The sequence below is a fragment of the Etheostoma cragini genome, chromosome 9 (assembly GCF_013103735.1).
Source record: "Etheostoma cragini isolate CJK2018 chromosome 9, CSU_Ecrag_1.0, whole genome shotgun sequence".
Lineage (NCBI taxonomy): Eukaryota > Metazoa > Chordata > Actinopteri > Perciformes > Percidae > Etheostoma > Etheostoma cragini.
Genome location: NC_048415.1, coordinates 8,850,912 through 8,873,859, shown reverse-complemented (window position 1 = coordinate 8,873,859; position 22,948 = coordinate 8,850,912). Strand labels below are relative to the sequence as shown.

The 22,948-nt window shown below is 37.9% G+C and overlaps 3 protein-coding genes across 4 annotated transcripts in view; 2 read left to right on the top strand and 1 right to left on the bottom strand.

The window, feature by feature from the left end:
* The window catches only part of homer3b (homer scaffold protein 3b), a 39,700-nt gene extending 26,817 nt beyond the window's left edge, over positions 1-12,883 (top strand). For both annotated transcript variants that reach the window (XM_034881248.1, XM_034881247.1), the window contains 4 exons: positions 2,032-2,188; positions 6,986-7,096; positions 7,914-7,994; positions 10,320-12,883. In XM_034881248.1, coding sequence (XP_034737139.1) covers positions 2,032-2,188; positions 6,986-7,096; positions 7,914-7,994; positions 10,320-10,505 — 535 coding nt within the window. In that variant the 3' untranslated portion in view covers positions 10,506-12,883. The remainder of the gene's footprint in view (positions 1-2,031; positions 2,189-6,985; positions 7,097-7,913; positions 7,995-10,319) is intronic.
* Positions 12,884-14,809: 1,926 nt separating this feature from the next.
* uba52 (ubiquitin A-52 residue ribosomal protein fusion product 1) lies at positions 14,810-16,940 on the bottom strand. The gene is made up of 5 exons (XM_034881264.1): positions 16,841-16,940; positions 16,279-16,390; positions 15,757-15,843; positions 15,424-15,526; positions 14,810-14,963 (listed from the first exon to the last, which is right to left on the bottom strand). Exons 2-5 carry the CDS (start codon positions 16,379-16,381, stop codon positions 14,870-14,872), a joined length of 387 nt encoding a protein of 128 aa, XP_034737155.1. The 5' UTR covers positions 16,382-16,390; positions 16,841-16,940; the 3' UTR covers positions 14,810-14,869.
* Positions 16,941-18,058: 1,118 nt separating this feature from the next.
* LOC117950303 lies at positions 18,059-22,226 on the top strand. The gene is made up of 8 exons (XM_034881220.1): positions 18,059-18,858; positions 19,136-19,245; positions 20,254-20,342; positions 20,559-20,659; positions 21,038-21,159; positions 21,308-21,497; positions 21,573-21,658; positions 21,988-22,226. The coding sequence occupies exons 1-8, from the start codon at positions 18,336-18,338 to the stop codon at positions 22,114-22,116; spliced, it is 1,350 nt and encodes a 449-aa protein (XP_034737111.1). The 5' UTR covers positions 18,059-18,335; the 3' UTR covers positions 22,117-22,226.
* Positions 22,227-22,948: the final 722 nt, after the last annotated feature.

The following is a 22,948-nucleotide window of genomic DNA, read 5'->3' as shown; positions in this document are numbered from 1 at the left end:
TTTATTTCTGAAACGAGAGCTGCCATTTGAAAAAATGACCACTTACAGGAGAAAATGAAATATGTATTGTAAGCTGTTTTCAGTAAGGTGTGGCTGCAGCAGAGAGGAGCATCACATCCCTACTACCTGAGACTTTGTAGACCAAATTCTACAGGTAGGGAGCTGTTTCAGGGAAATAGCTCTAACTCACTGTAAACTACCTACTCCGCACCAATTTTGCAGTGTAGGTGAGCTGATCAACAATATTTTAAAGCTTGAGTTTTTTGGAGATTGTCTCCCTTTCTCCTAAGTTTTTCATGCAAAGCATCACAGCCTTTTGTAAGGAAACCTCCCTTTCAGTTCTTAAAAAAAACAAAATCAGCATTGATAAACTTGAAGAGCACCAATGAGTCAATCTAAAAAAAATATATATATATATCCCTCAAAGTAAAACGGTAGTCTGTCAGTTTCTGCAGTAATGTGTCCATGCGTGTGTGTGTGGGTCCCGTGTCTTAACACCAGGCAGGCTTACTGCCACTGAACTTAGCAGCATAATTATCATCAAGATGGATCCAAGTAGCGATTATTGATGTGTGTCCAGGAAGCAGAAAAAAAAATAAACATTCTTGCGACTGCTTTACAGCCCATTATCCCGCCGGTTTTATGTTATTATTGTCATAAGCCTATGCAGGATTTTTTTTCCTGTTGCTATGGTAAGTAGTTTTTTGGTTGCCAGGCTGTTTGTTTGGTAGTCATGGAAATTACTCGGTTTCCTAAACTCCATCTTCTGGTGTGAAAGCGCTCTAGATTAGTAAATATACCCACTGAATCCTGACATTTACCACCACACAGGACCTGATCCATCTTTCCCGCATGTTGAAAAAGAATAGCACTTCACCCGTGTTGTTTTTTTTATTTTTTCCATAGCACCCTGTGGTCTCTGTAGTTCTCCATTGATATGCTGTAGGTAAATGCTGTTCTGTTCTTTTGCAGGTTATACGCCACATTTAGGGATGGGTACCAAATTCAATACTTTTTAGGTACAGACCGAATTGCCTCTGAAGTATCAAGTATTGAAAAATGCCTCGTCATTCAATACCCAATTTCAATAACTAAAGAGTAAATCTCATCAGCGTCAGTGAGCCAATAAGAAAGCAGCATGCGTCTATCAAGACCTAATAATGTTTGTGATTGGCTGGCTAACATCATAGAGGCACACAGGAAAACTACATTACGCACAGAGACGGGCTCACGTAGTAGGAGCTGAAAAATCAATAAATAAATAAAACGATTTTGGCCGTAATGTTGTAATTTCTTTTTGTGTATAAAATTGGTATCGAAAAAAAGTATCATTTAGGAACTGGTATGGCAGTCATGGTAATGGTACTGGTATTGAATACTTTTGAAAGATACCCAGCCCTAGCCACATTGTTTTAAAAAGTCCACTCGCCAAGACCTGAGTAAACCAAACTAATGCAATACATTTTGAAACTGAACTTGTAATAGAACATTGTTTTACCTCACTAGTAATTATTGCACTCATTAGGTGATTACTATTTTCACATCAATCCAGGACCAGAACATCTGTAGCCACGTTTGACTTCAGTTAGTATTTCCCCTATTGCAGAATTGAATTGTAAGGTGCGTCTGACAAGACATGAATGACATAAGAGAAACAAAAGAAAGATAGAATATTTAATGAATTATGATTAAAAATCTACAATAAAGCTAATCAAAAGTCCTATTTAAGGGTAATATACAAGTCAGTGGATAGATTAAAAGGGACACACTGTTTATTACAGAGACTAGTCCATTTCTGTCTCAGACATTACAGTAAATGGCTTAATAAAAATAATGAATAAATGTCAAATGTCATTTCTTTGAACAGCTGGTGCAGCATGACATAAATGTAATCTATATTTTGTATTTTAACAACAGATCAAATGAGTGTGTGAAAGCTCCGATAAAAACAAAGCTCTAATAAACAAACTGCCTAGTAGTAAATAGTTCCAGCTTTACGTTAAGTCTCTTCCTTTTGTGACATCCCCTCAGGTCAATGTGTGAGATAAACCTGGAGGCTGAACTCTTCACCCTGCAGGACAGTAACTCCAAGCTGGTGGAAGCACTGCAGGAAGCCAACAGCAGTGTTGAGCAGTGGAAGAAACAGCTGGCTGAATACCAGGAGGAGACCGATCGCCTCAGAGACCAGGTGACGTACAGAGTGTGACAAATGAACACCTCATATCACAATATCCCTGCAGATAATAACAATGTAGTGCAATTCATAATGTTTGGTGAAGGCTGACATTGTTGAGCTGTTGATGATTCAACTCCATTCTTCTTTCTGAGGCTGTTTATGAAGTGTTATGTTTCTACTTGACACAATTTAGAGAGTTTATTCGTGGATCATTATTTCTTATTTCGGACACAAAGTCTATTATCGAACTATGACTAAAGAGAAAAAGAGGCTCTGTTTCGATTGTTTGTAATCTGTTTTCCCATTGTGAGCCTACTTTTACAAGTGAGAGTAGCATGGAGCATCAGTGTTGTCACTATGGTTACCTGCAATTTAAAATACTTTACCTTGAGTATATCGTTTTCACTTCCTTTCTTTGGTTTTCAAGTTTTTTTATTTTTCCAATCAGTGATGAAGGTCTTAAGGATGTTGTGTAGATTATATCGCTTTTATTAGAAAAACTTGTCATTTTTGGTTGTATAACGTACATGTAAAATTGACACCATTAGATCAACAACTTAGAACCGTAGTAATGACCATTGACTGGGACCATTTTTACACCTGCAAATGACCAGAAACCAGTATTGTCTGTTGTCTTGGTGTAGATTGTAGTAGGAGGTCCAAAAGTAACCATTTTAGTTTCCAAAGGTCATTTTAAAGAAATACAAAGGATGAAAACCATTAGGATGAAATATGTTCTCTAACTAATCTCGCCAAAAGAAGTTATTCTATAAACTATTTTGTCACATTCCTGTCCTTTATTCAGGACATCTTCATCGGCCGCACAGTCCTTCGTCACAGTGTAGTTTGAATACTGTAAACCTTATATACAAATAAAACCCACAAACATCTTGTAGATGGTATTAGTTACAGTATTCATAATTGTGGAAATTATTAACTAGAAATCCAGTGAATAAGTAAATTAGCTTGACCTTGCATTGTCACTAATTAATACTTGTTTAGGTGGAAGCATATAGCATAACAGATATGTATGCATATGGTTTAAAATGAGGTGAGAAGAAAAAAACTCTTTATTTAATCAAAGCCGAAATACAGTGTATGTTTTGCTTCTATGAAACCTTTTCCTTTCATTCCCTCACTATGTAACCACTTGGATGGCAACTGGATATTATGCAGTATTTTTTATTTAATTCATTATGCATCTATAACTATCACAATGAAATCCCCAAATGGACTTGGTCTCTTCCAAACTGCAGATGCATTTTTCATCCAGCCCCACCTCCTTGGGATATTTCTGTTGACCGGCTCCCGTGATAATCGCAGGGCCATAAGAACGCAGACATTTCATCTTTAATTTAGAGAGGGAAAATTATGCCCTTGGTCAAGCTTAACAAGGCTTCTTCAATGCGACAGAATTAAGTGCTGCTGCAAACCGGTCTGCAGTAGAACTATTACCAACAGTGACAGAAAACTGTCCCTTTTTTTTTTTTTTAGCCCACATTGTAGTCTATCTATACAAGCCCCACACACACACACACACACTCACCCCCAAAACACACTCATACACACGCATACACACAGCTACACACATACTGCAGCAAAGTCAACCAGGTGGCTGGAAGTAGAGCAGGCCTCCAGGGTTTGGCAAGGGGGTGTTGAGGGGGGCAGGGATGGGGGTTTTTTTTGGGGGGGGGGACAGGACACCCTATAGTGCCCCCCCTCCTCCCCCTTTTCTGCCCCAGTTAGAGGAAGAAGATAAATCACCATAGGTGCAGAAGCAGAGCGGTTGGCTGGCTTTTTTTCCCTCGTCACACTCCCGGCATCAGCTACGTTTCTGTTCATCCACGCAAATTAACAACACAGAGTGCAATACATAGTTTATATATTGAATTTAATTGTAGGATACCTGAATATGTGTTTTTTTGTTCATGTTTTTTGTTTTTTTTTGTAATTCATTTGACATTAACTAGTAGATCTTCGCTGGATTGTTTTACTACATTTCCCTTTTTGGTTTGTGTTTCCTAGTTTTGGGGGATTTTCTGTAATTTTTGGATGGAAATCAAATTTCTAGATGGTAAATAAATAAAACTAATTCCATAGATAAACATTTTGGAGACTCTCCAACTGTAGTCACAAACTGTCTAAAGATTGTGAGTACAGAGAGTGCACACCTCCATCAAAGTGACATATACAATTCTAATTTTATTGGATTGTTAAATTAATATAGGACTCAATATTAATAATATTCTCCATACTATAGACGATTTTTATATCACTATATCCGTAAATATTGTGACCTGATAAATAGATAATGAATATGTAACCAGACGAGAATGTCAGTTTTATCTAATCAATTCAATAATCCAGCACTTTACACCCAACATCATTGTGAATCATAACATTTATGCAAAAACTATACAAAATCCAATATTGTCATTAAGCACTCTCAATGATGGTTAACATTGCCTGCAATTATCTTATACCACAAGATATATTAAAGGTACAGAGCCCCAGAGGTGACACGGAGGACAAAGTAATAAAAAAATAACATGTACTGGGAAAACTTTTGCGTAATCTTGAGTTTTATTTTGCGAGATCTTGACTTTGAGATGGAGGAGATTTAAAAAAAAAAAAAAAAAAATCTAGTTTTATCTTGAGTTCAGTTACTTTTTTCCCCTTTGTTTTTCTTTTCCCTCCATGTCACCTCCGGGGCTCTTTTATAAAGGGAAACTGCAAATGACGATTATTTTCAACATTGATTGATCTGTATATTTTCTTGATTTAGATGTTTGGTCAATGAAAAAACTACAGTTCCTCAAGACCGCTTTAAGACGTCTTACATTTTCTTGGTTGTATGACAAAAAAACTAAATATATTCAATGTATTGTCATGTGACACAGAAAATAAGTAAATCATCATAATTTGGCGTTTTGCTTGACTGAAAGGACTACTTATCAAAATAGCTGCCAGTTAATGTTGCAAAGGTAATGAATCCACGGTAAAGGGGTTGAGTCCTCTGGGGTCATGTGGACACCCCCCCCCCCCCCTTCAACCACAGTGGTTTTCTGAAGAATAATGTGGATGGCGTGCAACGTTGCGCAGCATGGAATCTATAAAGAGCCACACAAAGGGAAATAATGTCATGGGAGCACGAAACCCTCTCTCGCTTCACACACACATTTACATTTCAGACATTAAGCTGACACAGATATCAAGGGTGAATTGAAAAGTAATAAATCCATTATTAGAATTATCGATTAATTTGCCAGGTTTTTCTTAAATCTAAATAATAGTCTGGTCTATAAAATCTCAGAAAATCACACTTTCCCAAAGCCCAAGGCATCAGCTTTGTATTGCTTGTTTTGTCTGATTTACAAATTAAAACCCAAAGATAGTCAGTCAGTTTACTATCACAGACGATGAACCAAAACCAGCAAATATTCACATTTGAGAAGCTGGAATTGTAAATCTATCGATTAACTAATCCTCTTAGTTTCATACGGTACTGTGATTTCAATCCTTACACTCGTCACAGTTAAACATTTGGCCTGGAGTTGAGAAATTTAAGATAATCTAGATATTCTAAATAACCATGTATAAAAGATGAACAGCCCGAGTGTAAGTTGGCAAACAAATGTTTCACCTGTCGGCTGTGATCACAACTAAAGTCAGGTTTCATCTACAGCAGCTAACAGTAATAGGTACATGCTGACCTGTACATTTTGATCCATTTAATCCAATTAATGCAACATTCAGAATACTCTGTCATTAAAACCTTTTAACTAATTATCTGTATGGGGGGGTTGCCACGGTTAGGCCTAACTCTTATAGATTTATTAACAATACGTCTATTTTTAGGGCATATAAACACATTCAATTTGTTTTTTTAACTTTAGAAAACAAAACTTGATGTAATAAGTCTAGTTTTTAAATAAATGAGGTGACAAGCGTGTTCTAAACAAATCCTGTTTCAAACTGTGTAAACACTGGGGACACGATTAGATTATTGTCTTAATCTGATTACTGTCACAGCATGCAAACCTGACAGCATATTGTTTTTCTTTTCTCTTTTGAAGTCCTAGTGCTCTTTATAAAGACTCCAGACTCCTCCTGAAAAAAACAGTAATTTTACCTTGGAGAACACGGCAGTTGCTGGTATACCACTGCCACCATGTGTTATTGTGTGACTTTGGTGTTTTAAAGGGTTAGTTTGTATTCACCGAATATGTGTTCTAACAGAGTGAAACCACTGTAATTTTCTTGGTGGGATCAATACTTGTTGATAAGTACTTCACGTTCAGACTTCAAAGGCTGAATAGTTTGTCCTTGTTTAATCAAACTCTCACTTACTCTTTGGCTTTTCCAATAAAATGTTAAACACAAGTGGGTCAGATTGGGAACTATTTTCATGCATTTCCACAAAGTCTCATTCCTCCAGCAATTATAAATCTCCAAGGCGAAAGAGTTCAGCACTGTGACCACTAGCAGTAAAGCTTTGCGTTTGTGTGTGTGTGTGTGTGTGTGTGTGTGTGAGATGACTCTCCTCCTCATTTCCATCAGTAGTAATCATCAAACTATTTATATGTGACTATATTATTCCATTTGTACATTGCTGCCATCATGTCAAAAAAATGTGTTCCGTTTACTTTTCTGGTTTCCTTTTTTTTTAAATGACCCCACACAGAAGCTTTTCATACCACTAAAATGAGACCCCAGTACATTCCTACATTCTCCTCATTACAATGGATTTCTGTTTACCCTTTTGCCATATCATGCTCATTTGTGTTTGTTTGTGTGTGTGTGTTTCAGGTGGCAGAGCTTGAGGCCCAGCTGGGGCATCCTGCCGCGGGTCAGACTGCTAGAGAGGAGCTGACTCGCTCACTGGAGGAGCTGGAAGCCCTGCTGAGTGCCAAAGATCAGGCAAGACATTGGTTCTCTGCCTAAATCCATTCACAAACCTAAAGGAAACCACAGTTTGAAAAGTCAACTTATACAGTATAAACACCAGCAAAAATAATATATGTCTAGTAATCAATTGGAAATGTTTGTTTTCAGTTTGTGAAAATAAAGCCTCAATCTCCAGCCTATATTAATTTAAATACTACGGAAACCATCAGTAAAGCTGTTGTATAGTAAATGTATTAAACCAGGAGAGATGAAAAAGTACTGTTTAAATTATCTTTTAAAGACTTAATGAGATCTTTCTGGCTCAATAATCCTGTGTTTGTCTCAACCAAAAGATAATAAATACTACTACTGAGAAGAGAATGTGCTTCAGGGCTTTTACTAATGCCCTTTAGTGTCTAGTGTGTCTACTGTTTGAACCAACTTAATATGTCTATCAAATGCATGCAAGGCACGCTCAGCCAAAACCCATTTCCCCTGAATAAAAAAAAACATTAAAGTGAAATATCTGTTGAAAGCAGCTCGTTGACATCCTCTGGCCTGATTAGCATAACTATGTCTGTCACGTCGTCTAAACAAATTTCAGTTTTGGCAACAGGATTTGTACAAGGTCATGCTATGTTTCCCCGGGGACGGAATCACCCTCCTCGCTGGAAACCTCCAAGGTGTCCCGTATCTTATCAACCAACGGATTGATGTTTTAAAACCACATGAAGTACTTTAGTGCAAACAATTAATGAATATCTCTTGTTCTAATAAATAGGGATGGTGGATTTGAGGAAAGGCGGTGTGAAAGTGGGGTTGTGACAGTTTGAAATCACTGTATTTACAGGAAATTCACAATCTACAAAGCAAGAAAACTAATGTGGGTGAGCTGGAGAAAGAGAGAGAGGAGGCAATGCAGAGACTTCAGGTAAGATAACACCTGGCTGAGTGGGTTGTTTCTCCCTTCTTCAAAATGTCATGTTGCAGTCAACTTTAGAATATACAGTACTTGTGTTACTGGAAAATGGCGCATACTTTGCCTCATACAGGCTTTATGGTCAAAGAATGTGTTTTAGTTTTACATTACAGGATTTTTCAATTAGGAAATGTTTACAGTAGCAAGGGAAATAAGAATACACAACAAATAAAAGTAATAAAAAAAGAGGGGACAATTAGCATTCTCCCATAGATTGGGTTCTTTCACTATGAAAATTTATAAAACAATGGAAACTAATGAAATTTCTTGCTAAATTGTAGTTTTAATACGTAAACTGTAAAAGTATTTTCCTTTTTTCTGTATATCTTGAGAACAAAAACTGCACACACTTTTAGTAGTAGTCACCTCATTGTCACTGTTACTATACCTTGTAGAGCTTGCATTATATCACACAAAAAAGTAGGAAGGCAACTTCACAAGGAGATAGAGAAAAGTATTTAATCTTAAGTGTGAACAGAGGCATTTATTTATATATTGCCATTCGTGCAAAGTTATTTCTAAGAGGTCACCTGTTTTTTAAGTATTATACTAGAACAAGTTGTTTCCTGATTTCTACTCTGCAAATATTCATAGCAGGAATGTTCATGGAGTATTTTGATGTTACTGATGTATCTGGTTTTGTCTTCACCATATTACATCTTCTTTTTCTTTATTTCTCAGTTGGTTTAATATGTAGGATTGTCATGGGGGGGGCTCTTTGGTTTCAGGGTTGGTGTGTGTGTGTGTGTGTGTGTGTGTGTGTGTGTGTGTGTGTGTGTGTGTGTGTGTGTGTGTGTGTGTGTGTGTGTGTGTGTGTGTGTGTGTGTGTGTGTGTGTGTGTGTGTGTGTGTGTGTGTGTGTGTGTAATATGAAATCTGATATATATCATTTGACAAACTGCAAATAAATATATAACAAGATAAGACAACCCTTTAAAGAATACCTGACAGGTGATTGGATAAACCACCTGTTTACCACAAGTAGTGGCTGTCACACACACCTGTAGCTGCCGTTAGCTCTGCACAGGATGCTAAATGGTACAACAGCTGATTGTTTAGACACAAATGTGGCAAGATGGAATTTTGTGTGATGTGTGGTCCCGTGATTCTTGCATGAAACCCTGTAAAAGTTCTGGCGTTCGCACGTTCTTACATTACCTCATTTAGGACTATATTCTCTACAGCTACAAAAATGATTTAGTCATTGTTTGAATTATTAAGACAGAGAAAAATGTAAAAATATATAAATTGTTGAAGATGTGCTAATTTAAGCCTCCCCTAATGACCTAGAAGTAGAATGATAAGTTATGAGACCTGCCAATTTCATCCCTGTAAGTGTTGATGCTAGACTAGAAGTTTCCTGATGGTAAGGAAAGCAAAAGCCTTGCAGAGTGCTGACCGGCTTACATGCTGTTTTCTGTTCTTCAAGCCAAACAACCACACAGCTGACAAATGGAAAACAAAGCACTGATGCTGTACCTATATCAGAGACAGCACAGTTCAGACCTGCACCAGTGAATCGGTACAGGAGAACTTAGGACTTCAAGGAGAAAACAAATAGGATTAAGTCTCCATGCTAATTCAGGAGATTGTACCTGATGCATATTGCATAGCCTTAATTAGGTCCTCTATCATTCTTAATGGTGTTGTCAGTTGTGAATTATGTATATTCATATTTGACCTTCGCTGTCCCTGGGTTTGTTCCATAATCTATTCATTGGTGCATTTAACATACAGAATGACTGTCCTAAGCAGAAAATTGCACATTTAAATTTGTGGTATAAACAGTTTATAGCAAATAAATGATGGGACATTGTCAGCAGCCACACAAGGAGGGAATTCACATGTATTTAAGAAAAGCTTAACAGATTCTTTAAAATCCAGCAGAAATAACGGGCCACAGTGCTTTACTTGTACATGCACCAAAGCTGTTGTACTGCAGTCCAATTCATATGGTTAATCTAGTATTTAATGCATCAGTACTATATTTATGTTGGAATTTAAATGGACACAAATATGGCAAAGGCAACATAGAGTAAAGGCATGGAAACATAAACTGGGATAAATTGTTGTACTCAGTTTGCACATACAAACATGTGTAAAATCTCCTATTGATAAAGTATTTGTGATCCATCCTGAACCATACAGGCAGAAGAAAAGCAATGCACAAAGGCCATGTGCATTATTGTTGGCTCTTTTTCCAACTATAAGTTTTTATTATCAGGGCATCATAACAAAACATCATAACAGAGCTGAACAACAGTTAATGTGTCTGCAGGATCTGGAGAGACGAAACTGTGACTTGGAGGCTCGTGTCCAGAATGCTGAAAAGACACTGAAATCTAACCGGGAGGAGCAGGACCAGACGGAGGTTGAGGTCCGACACATCATCGATGTTCTGGACGTCAAAATTGGCGACCTGAATGACCTCAGACAGAGCCTGGCAAAACTCATTGACAAATAGCCACAGCAGCAGTTGGGTTGCATCTCCGCATTCAACACTTGTTCCACCATGCAGCCTTGATTTGTGTTTCACTGGTTAATTAGCAGAGCAACAATTAAAGCAATATGGTGGGAAATGGTATAGGTGTTTACCTTTTATGGATCTGTGTTTTTAAGATCAGTGCAGGTAAACAGCAGGTATCAGAAACAAAATTTAAAAAAAATAACATTGTAACATTTCGTATTGCAATCTTGGTGGATGTGATTGTCGTAAACAGTTGACAGTTTGGTCTAACTGGCTACTACTTGTTTTCCATATCATAGTTCCCAGCAGTTGCATGTCCTTAAGCTCCTGAAGGGGATAATACCATTTTTATTTTTTTCACAATCTGCCAACTTTAGCTTTAGATGAATTTGCTCCTGAAGAACAGTGCCCTTTTCCATAACATCGCAATCCAGTGTACCTTAAGGCCATGAACACCCGCACAGGTGTTATAAATTAATCTGGCTAATTGGACCAGAAACTCTTCCCAGGACTGTGTGGGTGTGTTTAGACTAATTGACTGACATGTTTCGAAGTCTTTTGTTAGCCTTGTTGCACCAGTTAAGGCAGGGAAATTGACAGATTTATTGGTTTCTACCATTCTTATTGGTAGAAAAGATGTGACCTAATAAATTCCCATATAAGCTCCAGCCAATCTGCAACCTGAGCAGAGGTATGATCAGCCACGAAAACTGAACTCACCTGTGTGGCTGTTCAGAGGCTTAAAATGCTGATTAGTGGCTGCTGACAGTCTTTGCAGTGATGGTCTCAATTGTTTATTGAATAGTACTGATGTCTCAAATGGAAAGATGAAATGATTAATTAACAGAAAATAATACTTAACCTTAAAAAAAAAAGGGCACCAAAGCTGATTTTAGGCTTGCTATATTGCAAAAAAAGACATTTCTAATAGGTATCAAAATAATTTCAACTCGTTATCCTCTTTTTTTTTTTGGGGTCAAATGTATCTTTTTATTCAATACAGAGTAAGCAAGCCACTTGTATCAAAATATTGTTTTACTGAGCAAGAAGCAGGAGTAGCAGTAAAACTATGAAAGAATCAAAAGATAATGGCTTGAGGGTGTTTAGTAAAAGCTATCGGTGTTGTTCGCCTGCAGAGCTGGAGGTCCCAACCAATCAACCATGTCTGAGCACAGACTAAAACTTCAGTCCTTTAACAGCAGGACTTGCATCAGTGCTTGAGATGGTTAGAAAATAAATTTAAATGGACAATTACATTGTATATTAAACATAAATATTTGATAATTCTGGACATTTGGTTCATAGGAACAACAGACTGTTCATAAATGTTTTGTTCCCTGCAGTTTGACCCATTAAACTGCATGAGGTCTACACATATTACTCTGTTTATGAATAGGTCTTTTGGAAATGAATTTTCTCATATTGTTATTGGTAGATCTTTTCAGTCACAGCAAAAAGACAAGTTATACATGTAAATAAGTGTCTTACTTTTGCACAATAACGACCTTGATTTTTGTATTTGTGTCATCCTTCAACACTGTGGAGATGCACCCAATGGAGGTTTGGTCAGGATAAGGACACATGGAGGCAAAGACCTTGAATAAAATGAGCTCCAGTTCACTAGCAGCAGCCTGGACTGGTCTCACACCAGCCAGAACATTAACAAACTCAGAGATGCAACAACTTGCTCCCATTCTGCCCTCAGAGGATTGCCAGTATACAACTTTGTTTCATGTGGACTGTTCTTTTCTCTTATTATTCTATTATTCATGTTCATCGATGGGTACTACTCTTACTCAGTCAGGGTGGAAAATCACAGATGAAATTTCTGCTGAATTCTGGTCGGCTGGTAGGTTTGTCTTCACCACTTTGACAGGAAGTTTAGCATTTAAAGGAAAGATGAAATCCAGATGTGGCTTATGGTCAGAGATGTCGCTTTCCTACCATTTAGTTGAACTTGTGGTTACACTTGATTATATTCATGCCAAGTTTGAATTTGTTTACATCTCAGTTTTTCTTTATGTACTTCCTCTGTGTTGCTCAACACTACCATGATAGTAATAATAACCCTCGAGCAGCTCAGCAGAGTTTAGATCACAGAGCACTGCATGAGCTCTGCAGAAGTCCTGTACCTCCCAAGGAATGTGAAGCTGAATGTGTGTATGTATGCACAATACAACCTGAGGCTGCTGCAGTTGTTAAGCACAACTGCAGTAGTTTTAGTAAATAGGTACTTAATTGACTTGCTGTCAGCTTTGTATGTGAACGTTTGATGCACAATATCTATCGGGCTTTGCTTCTCACCCCCTGATGAGTTATTGATTTCTTCATATAAAGGTAATATAGGTACAAATAAGATGGTCTTTTGCAGCTGAGGATGCAGTAACTTCCAGAAGCATTTACATGCAAACTGGCCAAAAAAAATTATGTAATGAGTTATCCGATGTACTAGAACCCTATTATTTACCTGCAATTATTACTTTGTAAGTGGTAAACACTTTTCAACTCATGGTTTATCTATAGCCACGATTTATATTACAGCTTTAGAGAAAAAGAAAAAAAAACATATAGTTCAACAAGCCAAATAAAGAAATGGCAGTTAACATTTCATTGCATTATTTTACTGTTGATCACATTAAGAGGTTATGTCATACCTATAATAAGATTGAATGTTTTATAATTTTGACAAGTTGCTTAACTGTCTAGGAGTTCTGGCTTCAGCTGCTATACGAAAGCACTGCACAATTAGCAATAATGTTTCTTGCATAGATGCCTGTTTAAAGTTAATACAAGTAATTTGTAGGTAAGGAAACCTGTAAAGCCTGTTCCTATTCATTTTAAACAGATTTGTTTTACTTCACCAGATTATGAGAGAATGCTACAAGCATGAAGAAACTGCAGAGGCCATAGGCCCCTCACGATTACAACACTTTGCTTTCAAACAGCCTTATTCCAGTGTATCATTAGTGCGCAGTAACGTATGTTTCTATTGTTTTTGTACTCACAGAAAAGACTGTCCTCTTAAAGTAAAGCTCAACATTCCACCCTTGTATCTGACCTCTATTGAGAAGTTGTTAGGGAAACAGGACTATTACACTTACATTTAAGAATGTAACAGCATGTTCAAGGTATCCTGTGTTGAAATTTCATAATAGAATGTAAATTAGACCATTATTATGTCATGTTAACATGTTAAAGAAGGAATCCACCTTACATTTGAGACTATTTAGGGTCGGTGATATGATATATTCTGTTTGAACATGCCCATTTATACCCCTCATTGGGGGGTAGCAAAATACATTCTGTGAAATGCTGAAATCACCAGCTGAAGCATAAATAGATGCTGGTTGAGGGACATCACAAAAAGAAAACATTGCAATAAACAATGTACAACTATCATTGGATGAATCCCTCCTTATATACACTGGAATAAGGCCTTAAAACATGTCACAAGCTACAGCTAAGAGAACGCAGTACCAAAGATGCACCAATGTCATGCTAAACTCCCATGAACTGATTCTAAAGTTAATGTTAATCACATTCCCAAATTTTAACGTATGTTTTGGGCTTAACTACTCAGTCTAAAATAATTCATCTTTTAGCACTCAAAATACCTCAGAATATTTCATTTAAGTATTGAATATGAGAATTCAAGGCCATGATTTTTTCACAAGTATACCGATTTGAAGAGAACAGGTATTTGTATGGATTTTGACAATGTTGAGATAAGTTCCTTATATTTGTATTAAACTGTTCTAAATTAAAACTCAGTCATACGGTCACTGTTATAGTCTTTGTGATTCAGCCACTACCAGCTGTGAGGTTTATTACGGTATTGCAGCGATGCAATACTGGACATGCAACATTGTGTCGTACAGTGCCATCAATTCAGGCTAACAACCACCATGTGCTATTTTTGTGCCATATTGAAATAAAAGTGGAAACCACTCCCAACCGGCACAAACCAGCACTGTGCCGTGTGTCAGATATAGGAGAGCAACCACTGTTGCAACCAGCGCTAGTTCCACAGCAAGTTTACTGAATTACCCAGATACCTCCGTTAATAGGCTTGTGACTTAACTTACTTGCTAAACAATTCATATGAATATATTCATTTTGTAGAATTGACCAAACAGTTTAGGAGTTTATTGCACCAGCTTTATCTTGTAAGTCTGGTTAATTCTTCCTTGGAGTAAAAATGACCTTCCATAGCCGTAAAATCTCAGATTGCCCACTCAAATTAAGCCAGACAGCTATTTCTTCCCGTCACAGAATAATGCAAGTCAGTCAAGCAGCAGCAACATCATTTTCTAACATTTATTTTAACACAAAATGGCAGAGCGCCAATTCTTGCGAAACGTCTACTTCAGCTTCTTCTTGGGGCGAAGATTGTTGGTGTGTCCACACTTCTTCTTGCGGCAGTTGACAGCACGGGGGTGCAGGCGGGCATAGCACCTGCAAAACAAGTGGTCAGGGGCCAACGATAAAGAAATGTCTCCTGAAATAACATTGATGTTCTGAAATAGAACTTAAAATTACAGTTGTTGCAAAATCAGGTTTCTGGTGCTAACAAATTTATGATCGGCAAACCATTTGGATAAACAAATGATCTAAATCAGTTTAAAGCCATAGACTAATCTTGAGAAACACTGGCTTAATGCTGAAAAATCTAACTTTAATAACTACATAGGCATTCCTTAATTACACATGACAAAATTTGACATTATGCTATGAAATTAAAGTCCTATTACATCTTGTTTTCAATCTATGTAGTTTAATACTTTTAATTCAATTAGTCATTTATAAAAAAACTGATCAAACCAAACTGTGTTGCCATTTAAAGTGTAACCCTATCACAGCATTGTAAAACCTTAGATAAAGTTGAACAGACTGCTGGCTGATTTTAAAGACTTACTTGCGGCAGATCATCTTGTCGCAGTTGTATTTCTGGGCCAGCTGTCTGAGAGAAGGCTCGATGATGCCACCACGCAGACGCAGAACCAGGTGCAGAGTGGATTCTGATGGACAGGTAAGACACCTCGATGTCAATCTCAAGTTTAGTCACAACAGAAAACCTATCTAAGCATTTTACAATAACCAAGTACACTGAAAAAGCGTACAGTTCTTGGAAACTCCTGTTTTAACTTATCTTTTGCAGTTAATGTGTTTCACTAGGAATATTGTCTATGGTTTACTGTGACCATTGACACATTCAGCACATCTAGCCTGAATTTAAACAAGCAGTTACCTTTCTGGATGTTGTAGTCAGACAGTGTGCGTCCATCCTCGAGCTGTTTGCCAGCGAAGATCAGACGCTGCTGATCAGGGGGAATTCCTGCAAACACATTACATTAAGCCAAATTGCAATTTACATTTGACCATCAATTTTTATTTTAGTTCAAGAGGCTGACAGGCAAAGCGGTAAAAAAAAAAAAAGACAGATTGACACAGGAAATACATCACTGTAATGTCTACCGGATTACAAACTTGTTTTTAATTTAAAAAAGCACAAGTCCCTTAGATAAAAGTAACAATTGTCCGATTGCAGGGCCAGAAATCCAGTCTACCATTAACTTAGACCAAATGTATTGGCTTGCTCTGGAGCAAAATACCTACAGTTAAACGTATAGCGTTACACACTGTTATACCACTGCATAAATAGTCAACCTGAAGGTCTAAATGGCTTCCGTGGACATTTGTGTACAGTCAAAGTTGCTAGTTAAAAAACTGTCAAGACTCCCATCACGTTAAAACTTGTGTGACGGCTCACCTTCCTTATCCTGAATCTTTGCCTTGACATTTTCGATAGTGTCGCTGGGCTCAACCTCGAGTGTGATGGTCTTCCCCGTCAACGTCTTCACGAAGATCTGCATGTTTGCAGGCTGAGAAAAAAAAATGTCGTTAGCTCAAAGTTTGACGTTTATATAAAACTCTGACAACACGAAAACTGGCAGGCACTATCTTATCAACAAGTCAACGACAAAGAGATCAGTCATCCATATTTATTAGGACCACAATGGTAACGCTTTAAACCTTTGTATTAATCGTGAAATGTTTCCTGTTTGTGTTAAGCAGCTAACAATGTGTGTTGGCTAGCTAACGTTAGCGTTAGCAACAGAGTGAATTCGGTGCAGGGCCTCGCCACATGCACGTAACGTTAGCGTGGCGCTAAGTCACAATTTTCTCTATTTTATACGTTGGAAATGAACCCAAAATACATCATACACAAATACTGACGACATACGACAATCAATGTATTGTTTTAATCGCATTCAACATATCAACGTTCACTATAAATCTATAAATATATACTGGACAAAACGTGTACCCACCCGGCCACTAGCTGAGCCTCAATGAAAAGAGAACGGAAAAGGCTGACGCTGTTTAACGTCACTTCCTTTTGCGTGTTTCCTTGGGAATAAAAGCTCCCGAATGTATTTTGACCATACGATTTAGACAATTCTGACCAAATAGTCGAATGTGTTGATCAAAAAAAGATTGTTAAAATAATTGCTTAGAAACATTTAATCGTACTTAGCCAATATTTATGTGAACAATTAACTTACAAATGTAATGTAATGAGGACAGTCGTTGTAAATTTAAAACACCTAAAACTACAAGGCACATTATGAGAGACACAGTTCAATTTACGATCCAGAACAAATTACTATTATTATTGTTATTATTGTTATTATTATTATTATTATTATTATTATTATTATTATTATTATTATTATTATTATTATTATTATTATTATTATTAATATTATTAAATGTATATTCCAGAATGTTATTTCACAATAATAGAGCAAGAGTGAGGAAGCAAGCAGTATGATTCACTTTAAAAGCGGACAGTTTAATAAAACCTTATGTAAAACAGAATATAAAAATTGAGAAACGGTGCTGAATCACATTTTGAGTTTTGACCACCTAAATGATTTGGTTTTAATTTTTTGAAGGCAGTCAATACAACACAGTAGGCCGTGTCTGGGCTGGACTGCTCCAAAATGAAGTTTGACTGACACCTGCTGTTGTAATGATGACAGTAATGTTGAACCACATTGTGAACATGTATGAGCAAAACAAATGTGTAAGTTTGTACAAGTAAATCACCTTGCAATTGTTGTTTGTAGCCTACATAGTTGATGTAGTCTACTTTATCTTCTATAAATACATTTCCAGATACGTACATGTTCTAGCTAACCAAAGTCTTTCTTTTGATGGGTTGTATATGCACATGTACCGGTAAGTGTTATTTATTTTAATTTTATTTGACAGGCACCACACACTTTCAATCGAATTGCATTGTGCATTCAAGTACAGACTGAATCATGCTACTGCAAGTTGAAATTGTAATTTATCTGAGGTAATGCTGAATTATGCATAAGACTCTTGAAAAGGATGAGCGTGTCCACCACAAAAATTTAGTAGGTTCACAGGTGAGTAAACCTCAAAGCTGCCTTTTAGTAATTCCATCAAAACCTGATAGACTTAGAGTTATACAATTAATTTCTTAATGAACCAGAATTATATTCTGGCAGTTACTCGTTACTTAGGTTGAGCAGTTGTCTGTGTGTCCTTTATGAAATAAAATGTCACAACTGAATAATTTTGTGTGTCCAGTCCACTCATTGCATCTGGCCATGTAATAGGATACCAGCCATGCATTTGTTTCTCTGCAGTAGCTGCAACAGTATCATCATCATGTTCCACAGCACAGGGGTTTCCATGGTGAGGCATTGTAGCATTTTTCACTTGCTGCAAAAGTAGATGGCTGGCTTAGCCAAAGGGATTAAGTAATAAAGGGGGGCACGGGTAGTATCCAATATGACTGCAGTGGTAAAAACACTGTCCCTTAACCGTCCTGTGGGCAAAGACTTCCACCTGTCTACCAACATCCCATTTCTGGACAGGAACAATCCAGATGCCTTCTCAACATGTTCCCAGAAGGACTTCCAGCCTTTTTCATCCAAGAAGGCAGAACCTTTCCGTCCGCCAGCCCAAGCCCAGTTGGACCACAAGGACTTGAGGTATATCAAGGAGTACCTGACAGAGGCGATGGTGTCCTACCAGCGTCAGCCAATGCTACAGATCACTCGCACCCCACGCTGGACCACACTTTACACCAACTTCAAGATGCAAACAGACCCAGGGGAGGTATCTTTCCTCACCACACAGTCACAGAATTTCCCGCCCCGGGCCTTCCAGCCCCCTCCCACTCTCATCCGACACACAAAGGCCAGCAAGAAGACCCAACACTTGGAAAAGCTCCCAGAAAGCACCAGCAAAGCCTCCTTCATCTCACACCGCCGCCGCTGCCCTGTTGTAAAAGCGACAGCTAAACACCTAGGTTAGTGAAAGCATATTCCTAAAATTTCTCTGCATGTTCTGAGTAAAATACTGAATGGATTCATAGACACAGATTATCTATTATTTTATAGATTTTGGATTCAGTGCTAAACCACACATGATTATTGTGAACATTCTTCAAACTCAGTTAGGAATTTACTGTAAGCCTTCCAACATCATTGCGTTGTAATGAATTACAGTGAGAGAGTCTGTGTGAGGGTTAATCTATAAATCTTGCAGAACATATATTGTAATAACATTTCATATTTTCTCTGTAGAAGAGGGGTTTCCCACAATCAAAGGGGACAGACGGGGTCACAGCTTTGTCTCTCATTACAACAACACCTTCCAGGGAGCCTGGAGCAGACTGGCTAAACCTATAGAAAAGGTAACATGGCATCAGCAGATGTTAGTCATCATGAGCTGTCATGGTTTTTATCCAACCAAACGTTTCAACTCTTGAGGGAAACTGTTGCCATACGACTTAAACATTTAAGATTTTAAAAATCCCATTGAAAGAAAAATAAATTCTCACACTATTTAGCATCCTCATGTCTCTGCTTTAGCTGAGATATACTCCAGAATCCGTCCTGTATATTCCTTTGATCAAAAGTAGAATAAGCAGCAGACCCACACAACATTTGAATTAAAACATCAACAGTTTTGAGACTAAAAACTGGACCAAACATTCTACATTTACTCAACTTCTGTAAGTACATTGATTTTCAGCTAATTTTGACTTAACTTGGGTATTTCTATAGGCACTAGTTACTTTGAAGGTTGAGATTTAACATTCAAAACATATGATAAGATTATCAAATATCATTCAAAGTAGCTTAATCTAGACTAGTTATACCATTAAAATGCTTCTGACACGTTTCTGCATCAGTAACAATAATGAAAAAAGACATTCAGGGGCTCAAGTGCTTTTCATTTTTGATACTTTAAGTCAACTTGTTGATATTTTGTCACTTGATTTTAAATGCAGGGCTTGAATAGAGTACTTAATTGTTGTATTACTACTTTTTCTTGAGTAAAATATCTGAATAGTTATTTAAATAATGGTACAATAGCATAATTTTCCGTACATTGTTGAGCAGGCGTAATCAACATTTTAAATGTTTTTACCCCTAAATTTACATTTTTGTTGTCTACATCCCTTTGTGTATTACTACTGGTTTAGTCATGTCACAGAAGTAGATTTTGGAACAACCCTGAATGGTTTGTTAATCTTTAAGTTCTCTTTCCAGAGAAGACGTTTTCTCAGAATTCACAGACAGACAGACTCAGGTTGCAGAATGCAGCTCAGCTATGTGCATGACAGGGGTAACCATTACATTAAGCTTTCTATGGAATGGGTATGGGACTTTGACTGTTTTAACAATGTCTTCTTCAGCACTCCTCAGTGACTATGGGTGATCCTGGGAAGATTGTCGAGAGAGAGACGACCCACGCTAAGTCATTTAGCTGGCCCCCTGTTTGCAGGTCTGCAGCTCTCTTTTTCCTTTACAAGCAGATGTCAAACAGTAGAAGAAACCATGGCTCTAGGGTCTGGTTTGACCATTCAGATCTCTTTTCAGACTTCTCTTGGTTTCATTGCATGCTTAAATTTGGGATGCAAGGATTATTTATCAGATTATTTGGTGTTGACTTTATCCCCGCAAAAATATAACAAAAGCATTGTATGTGTTTTTGATACAGGCCAGCTGTGGTGAAGGAGCGTTTGAAGCTCCATCTTGGAAATTTCTCTAAGGATTTCTGGTCGTCCACATCCAGAGAAGCCTTTTGTCACCACAAGCTAGGTGAGGGTTTCCTGTGTTAATGTCTTCAAATACCAAGAATTTCCCAAATGGACAAAGAACAAAAGTAAAATCCTTTGTTAATTAAATTTGAACTTGTGTTTGTTTACTGGATATTAGGAACCTGTTCTAAATACTGAATACTGATATTGTGTTGTGCTAACTTTAATGAAGAGTGTACAGCTGTTTATGTTTTTTTGTTGACTGTCTTGCACATTTAAAAAACATGGGTGCTTACATTTTGACTAGTTGTAAATGTGTCTTACCTGTATTTTCAATCAAACTAAGATCACACAGCATTGTGATACCAATAAAATGCCACTCTATTAATCCGTCTCTGTTATCCTTCCTGGATTAAAATATGAGTTTTTTTTATCCCAGGAGATCCAGTTGTTGTGATGAGGAGGAACCAAAATTTTCATTCCTTACCCAAGGGGGACACTGATGCGAGGTGCAACAAAGAGATGATGTATGTCACCACCAACAGAATCTCCTTCTCTGATGTGAGATTACATATCTTCTACATAGTTGTTTGTTTGAAATATCATTAGTACATAACTATATTAATCACGTTAACATTTTTTACACATGTCCCTTTAGACATATGAGTTGGTTTTGATGTGTCAAACTTGATCATTTTCCTCCCTGCAGCTAAACCACAAAGCGCATCCGGTCCATGTGCTCGGGGCGGACCTGATGACAAAGAGCCATGTACAGTTCAGCCCGCCTCGTCTGTCGAGCCTGTACTACACAACCACGGCCAAACAACACTACAGCAAACAGGAGGGAGAGCGCGCCAGACCAGCCATTCAGCTGCCGAGCAACATACTGATTGGACCAGGTGATGGATCGGTCGTGTTTGTGTGTTTAAATGGAGGTACATGTAGATATTAAATATGTTTAATCTGTTTGGCAGAACATGAGTTCAACCCCAGCACTACCAGGACTGATTACCTCCCTTTGAAGACCTGCAGACAAACACCTGTTCCATCACAGCAGAGGGTGAGAGATCATAAACACAACTTAAAAATGTTCCCACTCACCTGTGTAATCACAATGGTTTGACACAATTAGAAGCAGCAGTGTAGTTGTTGTCATAGTATAGCATATATTAATATGGCAATACTATTGGTAGTAATAGTGATAGTTTGTGATAGTATCAGTAGTAGAAAGAGTAGGAGAACCAGCAGCAGTTTTAGAAGGTAGCACTTGAGGCTCCTGAAAAAGAATGTGATGCGTCGCCACCTCTTTGTACATGGGTTCTTATATCATCTTCAGCATAATATTATATATAATATGATATTGTCTGTCTACTTTTCTGTTAATTATAGAGCAACATCAGGTTTCCGCTGGCTGATCAGCACTTCCGCACCTCCCACAGTGAAGACTACACAGCCAAACCTTCAATCCTGCAGCCGCCTGCCCATAGCCAGCTGAGCACTCATTTTGTCATGCAGTAACTAAAGCCACTATGTCATCATCCCCTGGTTTATTGTTTCTTTTAATGAACTGCAGAATTCTCATAATCTTACTGGGCTGATTAATAAATTAATTTGTACTTAGAAGAGTACATGGGCCGTCAGACTGTAAAATGTTGAAGCAGGGTGCAAGTTCAGCTTTTGCAGTTAGGTGGCTTAAACATAAACTTCTCCTTACCTGTCTTATTTAGGCCAAAGGGGGGAGTAGCCATGGACTTGACTGTCCTACTTTCACCTTGTTTACACTGTCAACGCTAACTGCTAAAAAGAAGGTTAGTGCCTGCAGTGTGTCACAGCTAGATTTTCATCCTCTCTCTTAAGCATGACTGACCACAAAACTGTGAAAATAACCTGTGTTGTAGCAATAACACAGCCTTGACCCTTTAAGATGCAGGCTCTCTTGGCAGACAAGCAGATGTCAATGAGCTGAATCTAGTGAACCAGGTCATCAACCTGGTGAAAAGGCAGCAGTCCAGGTGTGGGCTGGAATGTCAGCTGGCCAACAAGCTCAGGTGGGGTACAGCTGCAGGAACATGACAGCTCTTCTTTCATTTTGCCTGTCTGTTGTGCCACGAGCATTGTCAAATAAAGATTCACTTTTTAGTGGCAGAGTTAGCTCAGTTGGTAGAGCAGGCGCACTTAAATAGAGGTTTACTACTCGACACAGCAGCTGCGGGTTTGACTCCAACTGGCAACCCTTTGCTGCATGTCATTCCCCCTTTCTCTCTCCCCTTTCTTGTCTTCATTGGTCATGTGGAAATAAAGGCCTAAAATGCCCCCCAAAAAAATCTTTAAAAAATATACGTTTTTCAGT

Excerpts from the sequence above, each read along its gene's own strand:
- uba52 (XM_034881264.1), bottom strand. The coding sequence starts at position 16,381 with ATGCAGATCTTCGTGAAGACGTTGACGGGGAAGACCATCACACTCGAG. Across the intron at positions 15,844-16,278 it reads AAAGATTCAGGATAAGGAAG|GAATTCCCCCTGATCAGCAG; the intron begins GTGAGCCGTCAC and ends ATGTGTTTGCAG. Across the intron at positions 14,964-15,423 it reads GACAAGATGATCTGCCGCAA|GTGCTATGCCCGCCTGCACC; the intron begins GTAAGTCTTTAA and ends CTTGTTTTGCAG.
- LOC117950303 (XM_034881220.1), top strand. The coding sequence starts at position 18,336 with ATGACTGCAGTGGTAAAAACACTGTCCCTTAACCGTCCTGTGGGCAAA. Across the intron at positions 18,859-19,135 it reads AGCGACAGCTAAACACCTAG|AAGAGGGGTTTCCCACAATC; the intron begins GTTAGTGAAAGC and ends TTTTCTCTGTAG. Across the intron at positions 21,498-21,572 it reads CAACATACTGATTGGACCAG|AACATGAGTTCAACCCCAGC; the intron begins GTGATGGATCGG and ends TCTGTTTGGCAG.